General features: G+C 36.3%; 2 protein-coding genes across 4 annotated transcripts in view; one reads left to right on the top strand and one right to left on the bottom strand.

The window, feature by feature from the left end:
* The window catches only part of Adipor2 (adiponectin receptor 2), an 81,673-nt gene that overhangs the window by 14,845 nt on the left and 45,023 nt on the right, over positions 1-21,805 (bottom strand). For all 3 annotated transcript variants that reach the window (XM_047549767.1, XM_047549765.1, XM_047549766.1), the window contains exons 2-3: positions 20,860-21,117; positions 500-619 (exon numbers count right to left, since the gene is read on the bottom strand). In XM_047549767.1, coding sequence (XP_047405723.1) covers positions 500-619; positions 20,860-21,030 — 291 coding nt within the window. In that variant the 5' untranslated portion in view covers positions 21,031-21,117. The remainder of the gene's footprint in view (positions 1-499; positions 620-20,859; positions 21,118-21,805) is intronic.
* LOC124982886 (basic immunoglobulin-like variable motif-containing protein) lies at positions 15,818-16,989 on the top strand. The gene is given in 2 exon segments (XM_047549768.1): positions 15,818-16,184; positions 16,186-16,989. Coding segments are annotated over 2 exon segments (828 nt in total). The 5' UTR covers positions 15,818-16,160.

The following is a 21,805-nucleotide window of genomic DNA, read 5'->3' as shown; positions in this document are numbered from 1 at the left end:
TGGGAAGTCAGACAAGGAATTAAAAGAAAGGCAGAAAATATACCAGGTTACCTAAAAATAGGTGTACATGAAAAGTGGGAAATCTCAGTCTCAAAAGTAGTCTTATTGCCCATAAAATCCTTAGAAAGAAAACAGGATTGCTATTCATACAGTAGAATAGATTTATTTTAATAACAGCATTTGAGTTTCACCTGTATCTACCACTCCTAACTTTGTTTCATCTTATCTAATCAACAAGACATTTTACTCTGTTAAGCCCCATCAGGAAAAGTTTGTCTCCCAATTGGATACTCTAGTTTTATCAGAACTTTTATCAAGGCTGCTGCAGGCAAACAAATGCATTGTGCCTTGAACAGAGTTAAGTCAAGACATAGCCTCTGGTCCTTATCTTGTCACAGATTTTCTCCAAAGTAAACCAAAGGCCAAAGCTCTACCACTCTGTTTTTGTTCGGGAAGGGTAAAAGAGAGCATGGAAAATGATAAGAAACTTCAATCTCACCTTACAAACAAACTCTTCCATTCTTTCCATAGCATGATGGGCTTGCAAAAGAGGGGACATGCCCATAAATCCTTCATCCTCCTGAGAAGTGTCATCATTGCACTCTTGTTCCTCGGAGCTCTGCAAGGCAATCACAGGAAAAAAGTCAATACCGAGACTAAGAGCTAAATGACACAGCACAGTTTGCTTGCCAAATTAAGACCAAAAAAAAAAAAAAAAAAAAAAAAAAAAATTAAGTCAGGTTAAACAAGTATCAGTAGCAGTCAGTTTATTATAGAATTATCAGTATTAAAAATGAACAGTATCAGTTTTTCTTTGACAGTTGAATGAACTTATCTACTATGTCATTATCCCTGTTTGTTTCAGTAGCAAATTCCTGGAGGAGATTTACTGGTTTCTTTTTTGGTTTTAAGATTTTCATAGACCACGTATATTATACTAAGAAGAAAATCAAGACTCCCACCTGGTACATCTAAATAGTAATTGTAATATAATGTGACAAGTGTTCTAGTAGCAAAAGGAGAAAAAAAAGGAACATTTATTTTGGGGGGTCAGGGGCAGTTCTGGGGATTGAACCCAGGGCCTCACACATACCAGGCAAGTGATCTACCTCTGAGCTACACCTATACTCTAACACTAAGTTTTTAATAAATGCCAAAAAGAGAGGAAAGGGTTTCATATAGATCATCAAACTTAATCCTCATAACCACCTTTTTATTACTTAAGTATTCTTATCCCATTTAACATACAAACTTAGACAGTCACAGTGGTACATGCCTGTAATCCCAGATTCAGGGGGCCGAGGCAGAATTGTGAGTTCAAAGTCAGCCTCAGCAACTTAGCAAGACAGGATACTCTGCCTCAAAATAAAAGGGCTGAGGATTTAGCTCAATGGTAAAATGCCCGAGGGTTCATCCCCAGTACCCAACCCCCACCCCCAAACACATATAAGAAGAACATTAGGGAAAGAGGTTAAATAAATTGTCCAAGGTTAAAGCTAGTCAAGTAGAAAAGTAAAAAATTCAAAGCCCCAGTGTCTTTCCACATTCTAAAAGAAGTGATTAATTTGAAGCAAGAAGTGACAATGTAGTTGGTATTGATTTAAGGGATAAAGCACTAAAATGAAGATTTATGTTTCTAGACTATGCTTCATACTAGTTTTAGAAAGATGATAAAAAGAGCAATGGATAGAAAGTCATGAGACTTCTAACCACAAGTATGTATGGTTTTTATTCCAAATCACTCAACCTTTCTAAGCCTCAATTTTCTCACCAATATAGCCTCCTACATCTTTCAAATTCTCATACTGTAATTCAATGAATAACGACAGCATAAAAACTGTAATTCCATATCTAACCAAAGAGTTTGCTAGATAAACTGCTGCTAACATGATTACATGAAGAAAGTTATCCTCTACCCCATCAGAAAACTGTTAAGAATGAATACACCAGAAGCAATAGGGAATCTACCACAGCACTCAAATTTGAACATACTTTAAAAAAGATTTTATTCCTTTCTTCACTTTATATTAATTTAAGTTATTCAATAACACATTAGGTTTACACACCCAAACTTTGACTTTAGAAAAAAGTATATTCTCTAATAAAACACGCTGTCTTTGATTACCTAAAACTTACCAAACTATCCTTCATATGTCCTGTTTAAACCCTTTCCTAATTTCCTTTCCCCCAATATTTCTCAACCTTTCATTACCACTTCCCCCACTCCAGAAGCATTTTTAGATGGTTTCTCCCTATCCTATGCCCATGACACTTTAAACACAGACACACTGTCTGTTTATATGTGGTAGTCCTGTGGAGGACTAAACTCCTTGTAATATTTAATAGTTTTTCACTCTTCCCAGGACCAAGGACCAATTTTCAGAGAATGCACACCCTACCTAACCCATAGCAATTGCCTCCTCTTCTGAATTTCTTCAGCACTAAAAAGTCTGTGTTCTTCATTAGCTGAGAAATATGAATATCTGACTAGACTCTTGTTTTTCTTGTTAACTTACACTACCTTATTTAATGTTTGATTAAAATTTTACTTTTTAGCATATCATCCCCTAAACTAGGTCTAGGTGTCCCAGAATACATATACAGTGGCTAAATTAATGAATGTTTTAAAGTGTGTCTAATTAAGCAAAAAAGGATGAAATTCCATTAAAACATGAATTCTATGAAAACAGGCAACAGCTTAAAAAAACAGACTGATTTTAAAATAAAAATTATATGTAATATATAACAAACAAGGATTCCATTTTTATTCTCATGCAAATAAATTATGTCTTCAGTTTTAAAACCATAAATTAATCAGGCACAGGCACAGTTTGTTATCCCTGTAATCTCAGCTACTGGAGAGGCTAAAGGACTACAAATTCAAGGCCAACCTTGGCAATTTAGCGAGACCTTATCTTGAAGTTTAAAAAAGGGTTAAGGATGCAGGTCAGTCATAGAGCACCCCTGGGTTCAATTTCCAGTAACGAAACAATATTAAACTAAACTATAAATAAGCACATAAGATAGAATCATAGTTCAATATTTCCTTCACTATCATAAATAAAATCTGATGAGACTGCAAAAAGTCTGAAATGTCAGTGGGACTATTTACTTAAACTCAGTAATTCTGAGATCAGGATATGTGCAGTTGGATCAACAGGATTACTGATAGGAAAAGATAAACTAGCCTTGCCAGCAAGAGAAAGGACATTGCACACACAACCTTCCCTTACAGACTTGGATAAGAAAAATTGCAGATTGGGTACCTTTTAAAATATGCATTCACTACAAAGAGAATAATGGATCAACCAAAAGTGACTGGAAGGGAAGGGGAACCATGACATTACTACTGAGAAGGGACAACTTTTGTGTCCTTAGCAGTGCTAACAAATTTTTGTTGAAAGCAAACATAAGTATATTCAGAATATAGGATGTATTATAGGATGTATTATTACATTCTTTACTGTGAAAAATGCTAGTATGTGACCTACAAATTGCTTACTAATGTCAGAGTTAAATGGTATGCATTCATTTAAAATATTTAGAAAGTATTCATTAAGCAGGTACTGTGTTAAAGACAAAGGACCCTGAAGTTAAATGATCTGGTTCAAGGTCACACACCTAGAAAGTACCAGAGTTAGAAGTTTAACTTATGTCCATATACGTAATTCCAAAGTTCTCACACTGTTTCATGCTTGTTAATTCCAGTGGCTCCAGAGGCTGAGGCAGGATGATCACAAGTTTGAGTTTAGCCTCTGCCACTTAGCAAGGCACTAAGTAATTCAGAGAGACCCTGTCTTAAGATAAAAAGGGCTTGGGGATGTAGCTCAGTGGTAAAGTGCCTCCAGGTTCAACTCCCAGTAACTTCCCCTGCCCCAAAGAGCACAAGTTAACTTGCTATAATGAATTAAGAGTGAATTTAGCTGGGCCTGTAATCCCAGCAATTTGGGAGACTGAGGCGGGAGGATCACAGGTTCAAGGCCAGTCTCAACAACTAAGCAAGATCCCATCTGAAAATAGCAAAGAAAAAGGGCTGAGGATGTAGCTCAGTGACAAAGCATCCCTGGGTTCAATGGGAAGGGAGGAAAGGAAGGAAGGGAGGGAGGAAGACAACATCTAGTGGGTAGGATCTAGAATACCATTAAACATCCAAGGAAGGGAGGGAGGGAGGACAACATCTAGTTGGTAGGGTATAGAACACCATTAAACATCAACTGTGTACAGAATGGTCAGCTCCCTGAAACAAAGAACTATTCTGGTCAACATGTCAGCAGTAGATGAGCCGGGCACAGTGGTGCATGCCTGTAATCCCAGCGGCTTGGGAAATTGAGAAGGAGGATCTCGAGTTCAAAGCCAACCTCAACAAAAGTGAGGCATTAAGCAACTCAGTGAGACCCTGTCTCTAAATAAAATACAAAATAGGGCTAGAGATATGGCTCAGTGGTCGAGTGCCCCTGAGATCAATCCTTGCTAACAAACAAACGAAAAAAGTCAACGGTATTGAGAAGCCCTAATCTAAAAGAGAGTACTGTATGCCATGAATTACATGTGCCACAGTACAATATTATGTGTTCACATCAGAAAAAAAAAAGTATTACATTCTTTACTGTGAAAAATGCTAGTATGTAACCTACAAATTGCTTACTAATGCCAGAGTTAAATGGTATGCATTCATTTAAAATATTTAGAAAGTATTCATTAAGCAGGTACTATGTTAAAGACAAAGGACCCTGAAGTTAAATGATCTGGTTCAAGGTCACACACCTAGAAAGTACCAGAGTTAGAAGTTTAACTTATGTCCATATACGTAATTCCAAAGTTCTCACACTGTTTTCTAACTAGGAAACTGTCCAACTGGAGGGCAGGGGGTAATTAACATTTGACCAACAGACCAAAACAAACACAGGCAGACCTTGCTTGTTTGGATGGTAGTGCAGGATAGTAAAATTAACTGTGAGGGGAAAAAAACAAAAAACATGCAAAGCACTCTTAATAATCAATGGAAAACTCCAATCCCATGACCTTAAAAAGTTTTGCCAGAACATGAAAATCTGTCAGTTTTAAATCTACAAGGTAATGAAAAAAACAGTAAAACTCTTTATGAATATGCTATAAAAATTATCAGGATTAATTTGAACAATGCTTGCCTTCTCATATAAATTATGGTTCTAAGTGAACATCTTTTCTACCCCTTGGCAAACTGTCACACTCCCTTTCTAGGTTTAGATGATTTTATTATTTGCACTTTCAAGTCACAATGTTATCTTTTGAGATTTCTTTAATGTGACTTGCTTTTGCCAGCAAACATTTTACTCATTTATGTTGACAAGCCAGCCTTCATTAAATTCGTCTGTCTGCTTCTCTAGATTTCTTAAATGACAGCCAAGTCAACATTCCCACAAGCCCCTAGTTCTTCTGTAGCTCCATTATGTTTGATTTAGCTTCCATTTCAGAATTATCACTTTGATTTCTTTATTTCACTTTAACATTTGTTGGCCAATTCCGTGTTTTTACTACCCATTTTTGTTTATAAAGTCATTTATTATTGAGAGACAAGGAAGCAACACAACAAACACTTTGATATCTGTGCAGTAACTGAAATTTCAGATATGCAATAACCAGTCAATGACAGACCTAGAAAGAAGTGACATGATTGGTATCTGATCAGGATATGTACCTATTACTTGCATAGCAACCTGCAGACTGAAAAGCCAACAGAAAAGTTTTGTATTTTATGCAATTACTTACAGTATATATACCATGATAACTGAAACTTGAACCATGTTGTTGAACTAAACCATAACTCAAGCATATTAGAACTTTGCAAAGCACGGGCTGCCTATATGAATGTTCTCCTTTTCATCTATCGTAACTGTACTTTCTGTTCCTAATCAAACATCTAAAAAAAACTGCCCTAAACTCAACAGAATACCAATCTGTATGAAGAATAAGAATTAACCTACGAATTACATTTCTAAGATATAACCATGCTTGTCAGTACATTTATCAATAAATGTTACCAATAATTATATCTCTAGTGGCCCAGTGTATGTAATAAAACAGAAAATAAAACTGGTGGTCAGACATAAATGTTTCAGTAAATACAAACTTTCATACATTCACAAAATTTCAGGGATTTTTAGTTTGGGGGGAGGGTGGGCCGCAGATTAAACCCAGGGGCACTTTACCACTGAATCACATCCCCAGCCCTTTTTTATATTCTATTTAGAGAAAGGGTCTCACTAAGTTGCTTAGGGTCTTGCTGAATTGCTCAGGATGGCTTTGAACTCGCAATCCTCCCACCTTAACCTCCTGAGCTGCTGGGATTACAGGTGTGCACCACTGCACCCAGCCAGAATTTTGTTTATAAGAGAATGTTTCTTTTACAAGTGTGACGTATTAACCAAGTATTACCAACACTTCTCACTGTAATGAAATATCCAAAAGTGTGTCCTCTTAAAAGTACTTTCCCTAAGACACACAGGCAAAATTATGCCTATGTCACACACTGATGGTTTGGAAAGTCTATGAGGCACAGTATTCACAAGTCTCTGTCTTCCAATATTTACTCCCAAGAACTACCTTATCATGAAATTACTTATTACCTCATAGTGGAGTTAGTATTTCAATTTACCATTCAGTAGTCACTAAATCCAGTACCCAAATATCTCAACAATAAATCTTTTATCTATATTAAGATCATACAAAAGTGTTAAATACATTCTACGTGCTTCTGTTGTTATCCCTCTTACACACTCTTACCAAATTATGAAAAGTAACAAGACACTGTGAAAGATTAAAGCAATCAAAATCAAAGCTGCCTAGAATAAAAGCATAAGTTTTGCTTTTCCAATGTTTTCTGTGAGTAAACCATTATATTTACTTGAAGAAGTCAAGGCTTACGTAAAGTACAAAGACATTTTAAAATATTTTCCCCTCCTATATTTAATGAAGTCCATCTGTGAGAAGACTGTTATAAAAATTTATTGCACTTCAAAACACAATAACATCTGACTCTGATGAGTCATCCAAAGAACAACCTATAATAATAATTTTCTAGAGCATATTTTACTTTTGGAAAGACAGAACTATACTGATAAAGATGAAAGGCCTTTAAGATCAGTCTAATATGAAAAATATTCACAAACCTATTGGGCATTTATCTGAGCTCAATTCAGTTTAACAGTAATTCAGTTTAACAATCATTAAATATTAAGATAATTAAAAGTAAGATGGATAGCCAGGTGTGGTTATACACACCTCTAATCTTAGCAACCTGGGAGGTTTAGGCAGGAGGATCACAAGTTCAAGGCTAACCTGGGTAACTTACGGAGACTCTGTTTCAAAAAGTGGGAGGAATAAAAAATAAAAAAAATATAGCCTTTGCCTTCCACAGGGCTCAATCTAAAAACAGGCTTCATAAGCCATCACAGAAATAAGATATAGATAATTCAAAGACAGGAACTGTGGTGCTCAGGGAAGGGTGCATGAGGAACAGAATGTTGGAAAAGGTAAGACAAAGGGAAATTATGGGGGGGGGGGGGGGGGAGCAAAAGTACCACCTTGAGAAAGAAATTCTAGTTCAGTTCAGTTGAAGCTTCAGATGCAACTAAAGGAGCAGTAAAACATAAATGATATAATGAAATGCTAGCTGAAGTTAGTGCACAAAGTGTCACAAAGATCCACAACCATACTACCATCCATCACCCATAATTAAAAGAAAAGGGTCATGAAAAACATACAGCTAGGGAAAGCACATCTTTGATTAAAATTTGTTTGCCTTTATAGATATTACTGAGAACTGATGCCCTCTACATTATAAGGACTAAAACCTAAGATGCCTATATATTAGTGTAACTTTATTATTTGTTTCAGGAAATTCTTACTCAGGAAAGTAAGGATGCAAACTAGTAAATAACTTCACAGTTAGGTTTAGGAATCTCTTAAAAATTCATTTAACTGAATAATAAACTGCTCAACCATATCATTAGGACAATAAATTATTCAACTGGGCAAATCTGATAACTTATCAAACTAATATTTGGTTATCAAGACTTGATCCAAAGTAGAATAGAGGAAAGGGACCGGGGGAGGGAGGACAGGAGGCAAAGGGGAAATAATGAGGAATGACATTGGTCAAATTATATTGTTTACATTGTGTTCATGTATATGAATATGCAAAAACAAACCCACATGGTTATGTATAAGTATACTGCACCAATTAAAAAATGTGATAAAAAATAAAAAGAAAATTTGGACTAAGACACATGAAAGAAAGGGGGGAAGGTGGACTAAGACATAACTTGACCCAAGAATCCTAAACTAGTAAGTACATCACAATCTCTGCCCAGTCCCAGTGAAATCTCCATATTAAAAGAGTTGCCTTAAACTACTTGAACCCAGAACCCAAAACCCTACAAATATTCATCTTCTAAAATACTACTAGGATTCTTGAGGGTCATATTCACCTTTACTGCAGTACATAACGAACTTGGCTTAGCTTGACCAGTAAGTTATTTTCATGATCTTTTTTGAAAAGTTAATAGGTTGAGACCAGCCTTGGTCAGAAATTGGATATAAACATAGGGGTTAGTGGAAATTAGATATCATACAAAAATAACAGATGAAGTACAATAAATATGAACTTAGTATTTTCTAACAAGGACAATAATTTGTCCATATGAACATTCTGGTCTGCCTAGAAATATATATACTCTTTGTGTTCACTAGTTATTTCTACCGAAGTTTGACAGAATTGTCCACGATTTTAAAAAAATTATCATACAGCAATTATCTCTAATCTTAACTGAATTTTCTAAGTAGACTTCCTCATGAAAATAAAATTATGTGACCAATAGAAAAGAGCCTATTTACAAGTTAGCTTTCCTTTAATAAACCAAAATATAGTGGCATTCCTGAGTTTGGTTAAAGTAAACCAGTTTAATGGAATAACTTCTAGGCTAAATAAATAAAAAGTAGCTTCTAACATCCCAATTTATGAAGAAGAATCTGGAACAGAGGAAAAGTAGGACAACCATAAAAGTTGATCTCTTTATTCAACCTAATACCTTGAAAATTCAAAGTTGTGGAAAAAAAAGTAATAAAATTGAAGATCAAGGCAACCTAGTTTGAAATGTCTCTTTTGTATTTTTGTCTCAATGCTTACAAAATGCTTCTATAACTTAAGCAAACACAGTTAAAAGAGTATAGGCTTTAGGGTTAAAGGCCCAGAGACGATGGCCTACACACTTCAACCAATACACAATTATATATTTCAAAATAATTTTAGAAGATGGAGGAATACAGGACCAGAAGTCAAAAGATCTGGATTGTAGACCCTAGCTGTCTAAACTAACTTACTATATCCTCCACTGTGTTGAACCCTGACTCTTCATTCAGTGACACTGAACACTTTTCAGGATCAGAAAGACACCAGTATATATGCACCAATATATAATTAATAAATGTTAGTTATCAATACTATTCCCTAAAAGTATCATACTATTTCTTGCTTTTCAGTCTTTGTATCTTCTGTTCTTCTCTCTGCCTAGAATGCCCTTTAGTCCTTCTTCCTAGCTAATTCTGAAACTCATGTTTCACCTCTTCTAATCCCCACTTGCAGCTGGAGTTGCTCCGACAGCATCGTGGGCACGTGGACACACTGCACTCACCACAAATGTATTTATCTTTCTCTCCAAATATACTATAAGCTACTTGTGGGCAGAAACCATGTCTTATCTTTGCATGCCCCAAGTGCCATCACATGGTAAAGAACCTAAAAACATCTCAAGAACGAATAAAGGCACACATGCATCTAATAAACTAAATGTCTTTTGGGCTCCTTCCCACTCTGATACTCTAGGAACCAAGTGTGGGTACTTGAAAGCAAGCCAATACTATTTCTAGAAATTAGGATGTCAGAAGAAAAGGCTGATGGGGGAGGAGTTAAGTTAAATTAGTCCACTCTAAAACAGTGAAAAAGTTCAATAAAGACTTAGGAAAGTCCAACAGACTTAGAAATATCATCTTTGTGGAAGAACTGCTGAAGTCAAGGGTGGATGAGGCTATATTGTAAAGTTCAGAATGTGTTTACCAGGATTTATTGCAATTTTATCAGATGAGTACCCTTACAAAGGAACAGGATAGCAATTATCTTTTGTGCACTAACTACATGCAAGACACCCTGATAGGTACCTTTTTGCACATTAAATTCTCACACCAATCTTCTGAGGATTGTAATATGGAAATTTAGATCAAGCAAGGTAAATGAAGAAACAGAAGAGAACTTACACAGCTCTAAGTAGTACCTTGATTCTCCACCTAATGACATTATCTTGAATAATCACTTCAATAACTATAAGTCCATTAAGTTCATTAAATAATGTATTTGAACTGAATATCTCATATAACAAAGTAGAAGATAATATTTTTCAAATATAAGTAGGTACTACAGTGATTTACAAACTACAAACTGACTTAAAATGAACATTTTAAATACAAAGTCAAATTCTACCATATGGTTTTTCAAACTATTAAACTAGACTATTTGTTAAATGTTTGTAATATTTAAAGGGGGGATTGGGATCATAATCCTGACCCAATAATTCCACTCCTGGGTATGTGGCTAACAGAAATGCATATATACATTGAGCAAAAAGCAAAAACTGGAATGTTCCTTTTAACGGTATTTATAATAGCCTCAAACTGAAAACAACAAAGACTGCCTTCAACAATAACATGAGGGGTGGGGGGGAAGGGAAAAAAAATAAACATCACTGCCCTATGTAAAAAAAAAAAAAAAAAAAAAAACAACAATAACATGAGTAAATAAAATGTGGTATAATAACACAATGAAATATCATAAAGCAAAAAAATGCAATAACTACACCCAGAAAATACACTAGAAAATACTGAAAACATGATTTGGAGACAAAGAAACCAGACAGATGTGCATATCTGGAATGATCACAGTGATGTAAAGTACAAAAACAAGAAAATTAATCTATGACATTAGAAACTGGTATAATGGTTACCTTTGAAGGAAGGGAATACACAGTAACTAAGGAGACTTCTAGGAGTACTGGTTTATACACTTGTGTCCAGTTCATAAAAATGTCTCAACTGTATTTATTATATTTATACCTGTATACACATTGAAGAGTTATGGAAAATAATATTCCTGTAAGACAGCTCCCTGGGAAAAACTGAGGGACAGTGTGACTCGGGAGGAGGGGAAGGGAAATTAGCCAAACATTAAACCTCTCCCAATACATCCTTTCCCAGTAACAATAGGCCCTGGGGGGAAAAGGAAACTTTCATCCCTTCCAGATTCATCCCCAGCATCTCCACCAAAGGCAAACATTTACCCCTTCCCAACCACAATAGGTCCTGAAGAAAGGAGGCAAATACTGAAATGCTGGGTCCTAGACTTTTACCCTTTTCCACTGTAGATGAGTCCTGGAAGGAGAAAAGCAAATAGTGAAGCTCTAGGTATCAATGGGTCCCAGAGGAAGGAGATAAGCAGTGAACACCGAGTTGTAAGCTTTTCCCAGTGACAATGAGTTTCAAACTTTTTACAATTGTCTTCCCCTGAGTTAGAATTTTAACCTATACAACTAGGTCCCTGACTGTCCAAACAGCATGTGCACAGTCTCCAATGATTAATTCACCCTCATTATAAACTATAAAACCCAGTCTCCTTCAGCAACCTGGAGGGCCATCTCCATACCCAGAAAATGAGCCCTCCCATTCCTGATCAACTGACTTCACTGCAGAATAAAGGAAAGCTTGCTGATCTGAGCTTTGCTTGCCATCTCCTGCCTCCATCATTTGTGGGCCATGAGCAATTGGGGGGCTGGAGTTGTGGTCCAGTGGTAGAGCCTAGCATGTGTGTGAGGCACTGGGTTTGATTCTAAGCACAGCATATAAATAAATACATAAATAAAAGTCACCTTATACTTTTATAAGTTTTTTGTTGTTTTTCCTTTAAAGGGTCCTCTTACTCAAAAAGGCTGGGTAATAACACTGTATAAGTAATCAAGGGCTCAAATTCAGGACTCTGAACACTGAACCTTGTTTTTTTTTCCTTTCATCTGTTTCCTTTGAGATTATCTACTGGTACACAGAAATGATTTCACTAAACAAGACAATAAAAAGTATCAAAAAACCCATTAAATGGGACTGCTTAAGCAAAGATATCTAATTAGACTGATTTCTAGGGGGGAAAAACTATGGCCTTCACTCATCTTTTATCCTCTAACGAAGGAAGGAAGGAAGAAAGGAAAAGAAATTAAAACTACGGTGAAAAAGACCACAGAAATTGAGGATGAGAAAAATCTTAGGTATCTATCACCTAGTTCAACATCCCATTTTAATTTACAGCAAATGCAGTAATGAAAATTGATATGAACTTTTAAATAGTAGTAAGCGTAAGCATCTTTGCTATTTGTCTCTCCCTCGGCCCCCTCTATTTAGTAGGTCTGGAATAAAATCCTGGCATTTGTATTTATTTTCTTTAAAGAGTTTTGGTCAAATGAATAATCTTAATAGATTCACTGATTTAAACCTGGTGGTAAATAAATACTATGTAAAAACATACATAATTGTGCAATGTATGTAACTACCCTAAACTTTATTTTATAAATTCAGAATTTCACTTAACTTATTAAAAAAAAAGACACCCCTATTGCCTTTTTTTAAATACTTTTTTAGTTGTCAATGGATATTTATTTATTTATTTATATGCAGTGCCTCACACATGCTAGGCTCTACCAGTACCTCACACATGCTAGGCTCTACCACTGAGCCACAACCCCAGGCCCCCAACTGCCTTTTCTATTACACTTTTATCCTTATATATGATTAGTATTTGACACAATGAATCCGAGGGTTCATTACTTTAAAAGAAGCCTAAAAAATCTATTTAAGCTTCTACATTTTAAAACAGCACAGAAAAAATACTAAAAATGATGCCAAAAAAAGAAAGAAAATGAGGAAAAATTGTTTTAAAAAGTGAAAGACTACAAGATGATACCTATCAATTTATTTTCAAAATAAAGAGAAAACTCATTAAAAAGAACACACTTGAGAGGCAAAATTCCCTTGGCCTAATGGGGGGTGTGGGGAGCATAAAACAATTATGTCAAAAAAAAATCAACTGCTGAATCTAACCTCTGAGATGAACTCAGGGGCAGGGTTTGGAATTCAGAAACATTAAGTTTAATCTAGTGTCAATTTTCTTAAAGGCAGTTTTGTTCAGCAGAAAGCAGTCAGAAGACCTAGCACATGCTCTCATCTAGGCATGGGACCTTCAGCAAATGACTTTAACCTTCCTGAATCCTATTTTAATACTTTTTCAAAAGGAGATCTTATTTGTTCTTCCTATTTCAAAATGCAATTTTGAGAAGTTAATGAGAAAACCTCTGTAAAAGTGTAAAAGTAAGGGCATTTTTAGAATTATCAAGAAAGATACACTACTTGCTATGCTATGATTCAGATACTTCAACTTCAAATCAGAAAATTATAAGAAACAAATTTTTCTCCAAAAACAAATACTGGTATACGAAATGCTTCAAATCACTTGGAGATATTAAGTTAATATTCTGCATTAATCTCAGTCTCAAAATTAAAGTGTCTGTAACTACTCCTTCTTTCCTTGCTCCCATGTTTACTATACAACTAAACCTGAAACTGGCAGTAATAGCCAGTACTTTACAAAAATTGACCAGAAAAAAATGTGTAATAAAACTATACAGTCATGGGATAGATCATATAGGTATATTAAAGGAGAGAAAGGTCAAGGAGGACCAGAAAAAGTTCTCATTGCTTTAAAAATAATACATCTTCTTCTGAAATCATCTCTCATGTAGACTGTACATAAAAATATGCCAGTCTTTCCTTAGCATATCTTCTCTTTTTCAGCAATGTTATTTCCACTCCAAAGAGAAACAACACAAATTTTCAGCAGGAACAAAAATATAATTCCTGCCAAGTGTGGAGGCACATGCCTGTAATCCCAGCAGCTCGGGAGGCTGAGGCAAGAGGATCAAGAGTTCAAAGTCAGACTCACCATAAGCAAGGCACTGAGCAACTCAGTGAGACCCTCTAAACAGGGTCTCACTGAGTTATTGGTAGAGCGCTTGCTTAGCATGTGGGAGGCACTGGGGTCAATCTTCAACACCACATAAAAAATAAATAAGATAAAGTTAAAAAAATAAATAAATAAAGCTGGGGATTGGTTGAGTGGTCAAGTGCCCCTGAGGTCAATCCCTCGTACTTCCCATCACCAAAAAATTAAGTTAAAAAAAAATTACAGAATCCTACTGCAGTCAGAAAGGAATACACAGATCATCTATTGTTTTCATATTACATGTAACAAAACTAAATAGAGAGATTAAATAATTTGCCTATTTTTAAGGCAAATTTTAAGTCTTCTAACCTGTGTTTGGTATTTTAGTCAACTCTCTATTCTGATTATTACATTTTCACTTCAAGATAATCCCAGTTATAGGGAAAACAATTCGAACACATGGACCCACAAAGCCACAATGACTCTGAAACCCAAATAGACACAATAACTTTGCAAAGAAGAAATAAGGTAGAAGTCTCATATATCCTGATTGTAATCATATTACAAAGATACAGACATCAAAACAGTATGGTACTGGCAGAAAGACAGACATACAGACCAACAGAACAGAGAACGCAGAAATAAGGATACACATGCAGACAGTCAAATAATCTCTGCCAAGAATGCCAAGACTACACAATGGGGAAAGGACAGTGACTTCAAAAAATATGTTGGTAACTCAATCAATAAATGGGCCAAGGAACTGAACTGACACTTCACAAAAGAAGAAATACAATCAATCAACAAACACATGAAAAAATGTTCATCATCTCTTGCAATTAAAGAAATGCAAATCAAAACTACTCTAAGATTTCATCTCACTCCAGTCAGAATGGCAATCATCAAGAATACAAGCAACTGGCGCCGGAAGGAGGGCGGGGGCGGCCAGGAGGCCTGGGCCGTCTCGGCCGCTGCAAGGACCCGGGCCGCCGGGCCGTGGGAGGCGCACCGAGCAGCCTCTGACGCAGCGACTCTGCACAGCGAGCACGGGCCTGCGAGGCCGCCGCGGTGGTCCGGCGTCCCCCAATCGGGCCGCACCGTGGGCGTCGCAGCGGAGGCGGCGGGACGCGCGCGGTCCCCCCAGGCGCGGGCGCGAGGAGTACGGGGCGCGAGGGGTCCGGGATCCTGTTTGACGCCTATCAAGATTTTACAGAATGCTGTAAATAACTGTCAAAGTTATTCTTCAAGAAACAGAAAGGGGGGCTGGGGAGATAGCTCAGTCGGTAGAGTGCTTGCCTTGTAAGCACAAGACCCTGGGTTCGATCCCCAGCACCAAAAAAAAAAAAAAAAAAAAAAACACAGAAAGGGTTGCAACTTTTTCACAGTAATAGAAACTTTCACAGTTGCATTCAATGCCTAACGTTGCGGAAACCGAAAGGTCCAATGATTCTGGAAATGGTGGACATAAATCTGAGAGGAAGTCTCCGGAAGAAAATCTACAAGATGTTGTCAAATCTTTCTGCACAAGTGCCTCAGAAGCACCCTTGGGTCCCAAAGGAGATAGGCATTATCCGTGGAGTTGTCCTGTGACTCATACTCGGGGAAAAATTAATGCCATCTGTTCAGACTATGCCTTTCTCAACCAGGCAACCTTAAAACCCCAAATCCTGCCCGCTCTTCTTGCCTCCCTGATAGTACCTCATTATCTTCTGGAAATAATTCGTCAAGGTACATTGGTATCCCAACGAGTACATCAGAAATAATCTATAATGAAGAAAATACCTTGGAAAACTTATCCAACAGCCTGGGCAAGCTACCTCTTGCATGGGAAATTGATAAATCAGAATCTGACAGGGTGACTACAAATTTGAAACACAAATCAGGCAATGCAAAGAAACAAGTTTCCAAGAAAAAAACTTCAGAGAAAAAAGGAAGACATCAGAGGGAGTGTCCTCAGCATTCTCCTCTTGAGGACATTAAATAGCAGAAAGTATTAGACCTCAGACGATGGTACTGCATAAGCCAACCACAATATAAGACTTCATGTGGCATCTCCTCATTAATTTCTTGTTGGAATTTCTTAGATAGCACAATGGGAGCTGGAAGTCTTCCACCTAATTACACAAGAAGAGGCTTTGCATATTTTGGGCTTTCAACCCCCATTTGAAGATATCAGGTTTGGCCCTTTCACTGGAAACACAACACTCATGAGATGGTTTAGACAAATTAATGACCATTTCCATGTAAAAGGATGTTCCTATGTTCTATATATGCCTCATGGAAAGAACAAAACAGCTGGAGAAACAGCTTCAGGAGCCTTGTCGAAGTTATTAACATGTGGATTGAAAGATGAGTCACTGGCTTATATCTATCATTGCCAAAATCATTATTTTTGTCCAACTGGCTTTGAAGCAACTCCCCTGAAAGCGAATAAGGCATTCAGCAGGGGTCCTCTCTCACCACAGGAAGTAGAATACTGGATCTTAATTGGAGAATCAAGTAGAAAATATCCTGCCATCCACTGTAAAAAATGGGCAGATATTGTTACTGATCGAAACACTCAAAATCCAGAGTACCTAGATATCCGGCACTTAGAGAGAGGGCTGCAGTTTCGAAAAACAAAGAAGGTTGGGGGAAATTTGCACTGCCTCATAGCCTTCCAGAGACTTCACTGGCAAAGATTTGGGCTTTGGAACTTTCCCCTTGGAACCATCAGACAAGAATCACAACCTCCAGCACATGCCCAGAGAATCGCTAAATCTGAGAGTGAAGACAATATTTCCAAGAAGCAGCATGGGTATCTGGGCTGGTCCTTCAGTGCTAGTTTCCATCAGGACTCAGCATGGAAAAAGATGTCCAGCATCCACGAAAGAAGGAACAGTGGCTACCAGGGCTACAGTGATTACAATGGGAATGAGTGACCCACTAAGTTCTCAGCACGGTGTTATCCATACATCTTACCTACAGGACTACATTACGACAGTGGAAGATTTCAGTGTCTAAGTTAATAGAACAGATCTTGTGGTACAAAGCATAACCTTGTAGTTTCTAGTAAATAAGCTTATATATGATTATCATGGGCAATTTCAGACACATAAGCAGATAAGCACAGATTATTGCCCTTTTTTAAAGTTAAGAGTATATAAACAATCTGGACAAAAAGTTTCATAAAATTCAAAAATTCACAACTATTTCTAAACAGAAACAAATTTACTCAACAGCATCAAGATTTGAAATACTTAAGCATGAAGTGATTTATAACTTGATCCCTAGATATTTGTTACAGATAGTTTTATTCCTAAGATGAAGATGTAAGGCATTGTCTGCCCTTAAAAACTGGGGGCTACTGATTTCTAGGTTTTGCTAATGGTTAAAGCTCATTTAAAAATTATTTTGAGTCTAGTAGTTCTTTCACTAATAGCATATCTTGCTCACCTCATTTGTTTCCTGATTAAACTGTCTCAGGATTCTCAATAAAGAGGCAAAAGAGAATAGACTCAAAAAAACCTGTCTTTTCTATTGGTGCAATGGGTGACTTAGTGCATTGATTCCTTCTTGACTTTTCTGACTTGGTGTGTTAGAATCAAACATTGACAAGAACCTTAAATCTTTAAAGATTCCTGTAAGTCTAGAATAAACCTGGTTTAGGGATAGAGTAAAAGAACATGTGGCATCCAAAGTTTCTGTACCCAAGGTAATCTGCAGGGAGATCTTTTGATACTTGATTGGTCTTTCAAATGGCGACATATGTTAATAACAGCTTTGAAGATGCATCAGGAATGCCCAGGTCACTCCGAGGACACTCTCTGCATTCTAAACCCTGAGCTGTTACCATATAGACAATTATCTTTTTGAAGCAAGTGTTAAATATTTTGGAAGTGTGGGTTTCATGTATTTGAGCTCCTCTCTAGCTGCTGTCAGTTTTTCTTCTGCCAACCAACTTCACAAACAACTAGGATCTCTTGTTCTTTCCTTTCAGGGGCTTGTTCCAGGACTTAAATCAGTAACTTGGTGATTACAAGGTGCTGAATATGTTGGTAACCATATTGCAATACACCTCAAGGAGAGGGTTCAGATTTTTATTTTTAAAATAGTTTCATTTTTTTCTCTTAAATTTTATATCCATTTGTCTACACATACGCATCTAGCCTACAGAAAGGGATATATATTATGAAATGGTCATTTTTCTGAAGAGAATATTTTGCTTGAAATGCAAAGGTCTGAGAGATTTGTAGGTTGTTCATTTTGTTACTTCATACTGGAACCTTTAAAAGGTTTTCATCTAATAAAATTTTGTTTTCTACTTTAAAAAAAAAATACAAGCAATAATAAGTGTTGGCGAGGATGTAGGGGAAAAGGTACACTCAAACATTGCTGGTGGGACTGCAGATTGGAGTAACCACTGTGGAAAACAGTATGGAGATTCCTCAGAAAACTTGGAATGGAACCATCATTTAACCCAGCTATGCCAACTCCTCAGTTTATACCCAAAGGACTTAAAATCAGCATACTACAATGACACAGCCACATCAAGGTTTACAGTAGCTCAGTTCACATCAGTTAAACTATGGAACCAACCTAGATGTCCTTCGACAGATGAATGGATAAAGAAAATGTGGTAAATATACACAATGGAATATTATCCAGCCTTAAAGGAGAATGAAATTATGGCATTTGCAGTTAAATTGATAAACTAGAGAATATCATGCTAAGTGAAATAAGCCAACGCCAAAAAATCGAATGTTTTCTCTGATAAGCAGATGCTGATCCATAGCAAGTGGCAGACAGGAAAGAATGAAGAAACTTTAAGAACAAGAGAAAAAAAAGTTGGGAAAACTGTATAACCACATGCAAAAAAATGAAACTTGACTCTTATACTATACATGAAAACCATAATGAGCTACTCTGTTAGGATGATCTCACATCTGTTAGGATGGCCATTATCACCAAATGTGGAAAAATCAGAAACTTTGCACCGTTGGTGGGTATAAATGCTAAGGAAATCAATATGGCAGTTCCTCTAAAACTTCAAAATGTAATTAACTGTGTGATCCAGCAATCTCACTTCTGTGTATTTTTCCCAAAATAATGAAAAGAGCATCTTAAAAAAGAGATTTGCACTCCTATGTTCCTTGCTTCATTATTTACACTAGACGAATTTAGGTTGAATTTCCATTAATGGATAAAAAGATAAAGAAAATGTGTCATATACATACTATTATTCAGACTTTAAAAAGAAGAAAATCAGCCAGCACAGTGGTAGATGCCTATAATCCCAGGAGCTTGGGAAACAGGCAGGGGAGACAAGTTCAAAGCCAGCCTCAGCAACTTAAGAAGGCCCTAAGCAAATTATCAAGACTCTGTCTCAAAAAAAAAAAAAAAAAAAAAAAGGGCTGGGGACATGGCTCAGTGATTAAGGACCCCTGGGTTCAATACCTGGTACCAAAAAAAGAAAGAGATAAGAAAATCTTGGTCATATGCTTCACAGATGGACCCTGAGGATGTTATATGCTAAATGAAGTAGTAGCCGAAAATAAGGAAAAATGCTATATGATTTTTAACTATCTGAAGTACTAAAATAGTAAATTCATAAAAGCAGAAAGTAAAATGATAGTTGTCACTGAAGGGGAAATGGGGAATTGCTGTTCAATGGGTACTCTATAAGAAAACGAAAAGTGTTAACAAAAATATAAGAAGAAATCTTAAATTTCACCTGTCATAACAGACTATATTACTAAAACAAAATGAAATTCTTATAAAAGATTTCAAAGGACAAGACAAGCCTCTATAGTTTAATCCAATAACACTGCTACCAAACAACATATATCTTAGGATGGTGAAGCTGTTATTTCAAGTAGAGATTTCAAAACATTTTCTAACCACAATAAGAAATGTATTTCATGTTATTCATATTTACATACACCTAACTACAAAAAAACTAAAAATTTTCATCAAATTTAATGTAATTTTCATTTAGTTTATATGTGCAATACTTACTACATATGCACCTCAATATTTTCATTCTATTTTGCTGTTCAATTCTGCTGTTTATAGGGATAGGGTCCCAGGTCCTCCTGCATGCTGTGCCAGTGCTACATTCCCAGTCTGTGTTCTACTTTTAAATACTATGTAATACTAAGATTAATTCACAAGCTACTAATGGGCACACACTACAGCCTTAGAAACAATGTACTACCTATTGCTGCAACATTAAACACATGCTACATGGTGCAACATTTCCAAAACCCACAGCAAAATGTCTGTAATGACTTTCTGATGTTATTAACCAATATTTATACCTTTGCTCTCTAAAGGCAGCTGCCTGATTAAAGACTAGTCATTCCCGAGAAGTGAAAGGAAAAATCAAAATCTACCTTCTATTCTCAGAATTCTACCAACACCCAAGGTATAAACTAAAGATAAACGGTTTCTGGAGCATACAATTAGAATTTTTCCAAAAACATCACTGATAACATCATAACTAAACATGGGTCAATTAGAAAGGTCATGCAGTAATACAAAAAAAGACCATTTCTCCCTTATACAAGATAAAGATTATGATTTGAAGTGTCAGTGGAAAGATGCAAATATAAAATCAAATAATAACCTGAGCTAAATTTAAAAGATTTAAAGTTACTGTGAATTAAAATACAAATCAATACCCCCTTCCTCTCTCCAGCAATAGCACTGTGTGTGTGTGTGTGTGTGTGTGTTTTAAAGTATCCTCTCTCCCCTCTCCCCACCACATTAACTTTTGCTTTGTTCACCATGTAACTTCAACTTTAACTTACCGTTTTATGATGGGAAAAACAAACAGACGCCTCTAAAATGGGTTCCAAGTCTCCTTGGTGGATGTCATTATCACCTCCCCTTGTATCATCAAGTTGGTGCCCTTTTCTGAGCCTTAAATCTGGCTCTGGAGTCCTGTTGCACCCCAATCGTTTTTCCGCTGGCTCGTTCATGGGATACCCAATCCTTTCTTACAAAGTAGTCTTTCTTTCTATCCCTTCCTCTTGGGAGAATGGCTTTTTCAGGATTGAGAGTTGATCCTAAGAAGAGGAAAGTTTTGATTAAAATTTTTTTAAATAAACATACTATGTGAGTGCTGGGTGGAATATATCAGTTATATTATTACACATTGAAACAAAAAATTGAGCAATCATTAAGAACAATTAAAATGTGTAAAATCTGTATTTGCCAATAGGAAAGATCATGAAGCCTTCTTTTAATTAAAAACAAGACAATGCAAAATATATGTGTTCACACGTTATAAAAATATCTAGCTATATTGAAGTGTATATGTACACAGAATGACTAGAAAACATTCACACCATGCTCTTGGTTTAGAAGTACATAGTGAAGAACCTAAAGTCTATACAGTGAGAAGACTTTTCACCCTGCTCTGCCTGATTTTTTCCCTATCATGTGTCATATTTCTTTTTCAAATAGAAAAGAACAGACATAGAAAGAATAAATGTAGGCTTATTCATTACAGCTGGGTTTTACATATCTAATCTCATTTAAACATCACAATGATGATATATGGTATTTTTATTTCTATTTCATAGGTGAGGAAACAAAAACTCACCAAATTTTGCATGAAATAAACATGACATAGTTCAGGGACTTTGTATGTAGTATTTATTTATCTATTTATTTATGAGATGCTGGGAACTGGAAATTGTTCATTCATTCATTTATTTATGCACTGATACTGGGGACTAAATCCAGGGCCTG

Source organism: Sciurus carolinensis, chromosome 4 (assembly GCF_902686445.1).
Source record: "Sciurus carolinensis chromosome 4, mSciCar1.2, whole genome shotgun sequence".
In the NCBI taxonomy this organism is placed as follows: domain Eukaryota; kingdom Metazoa; phylum Chordata; class Mammalia; order Rodentia; family Sciuridae; genus Sciurus; species Sciurus carolinensis.
The sequence above is the reverse complement of the archived record's forward strand: the minus strand, read 5'-3'. Positions and strand labels throughout refer to the sequence as shown.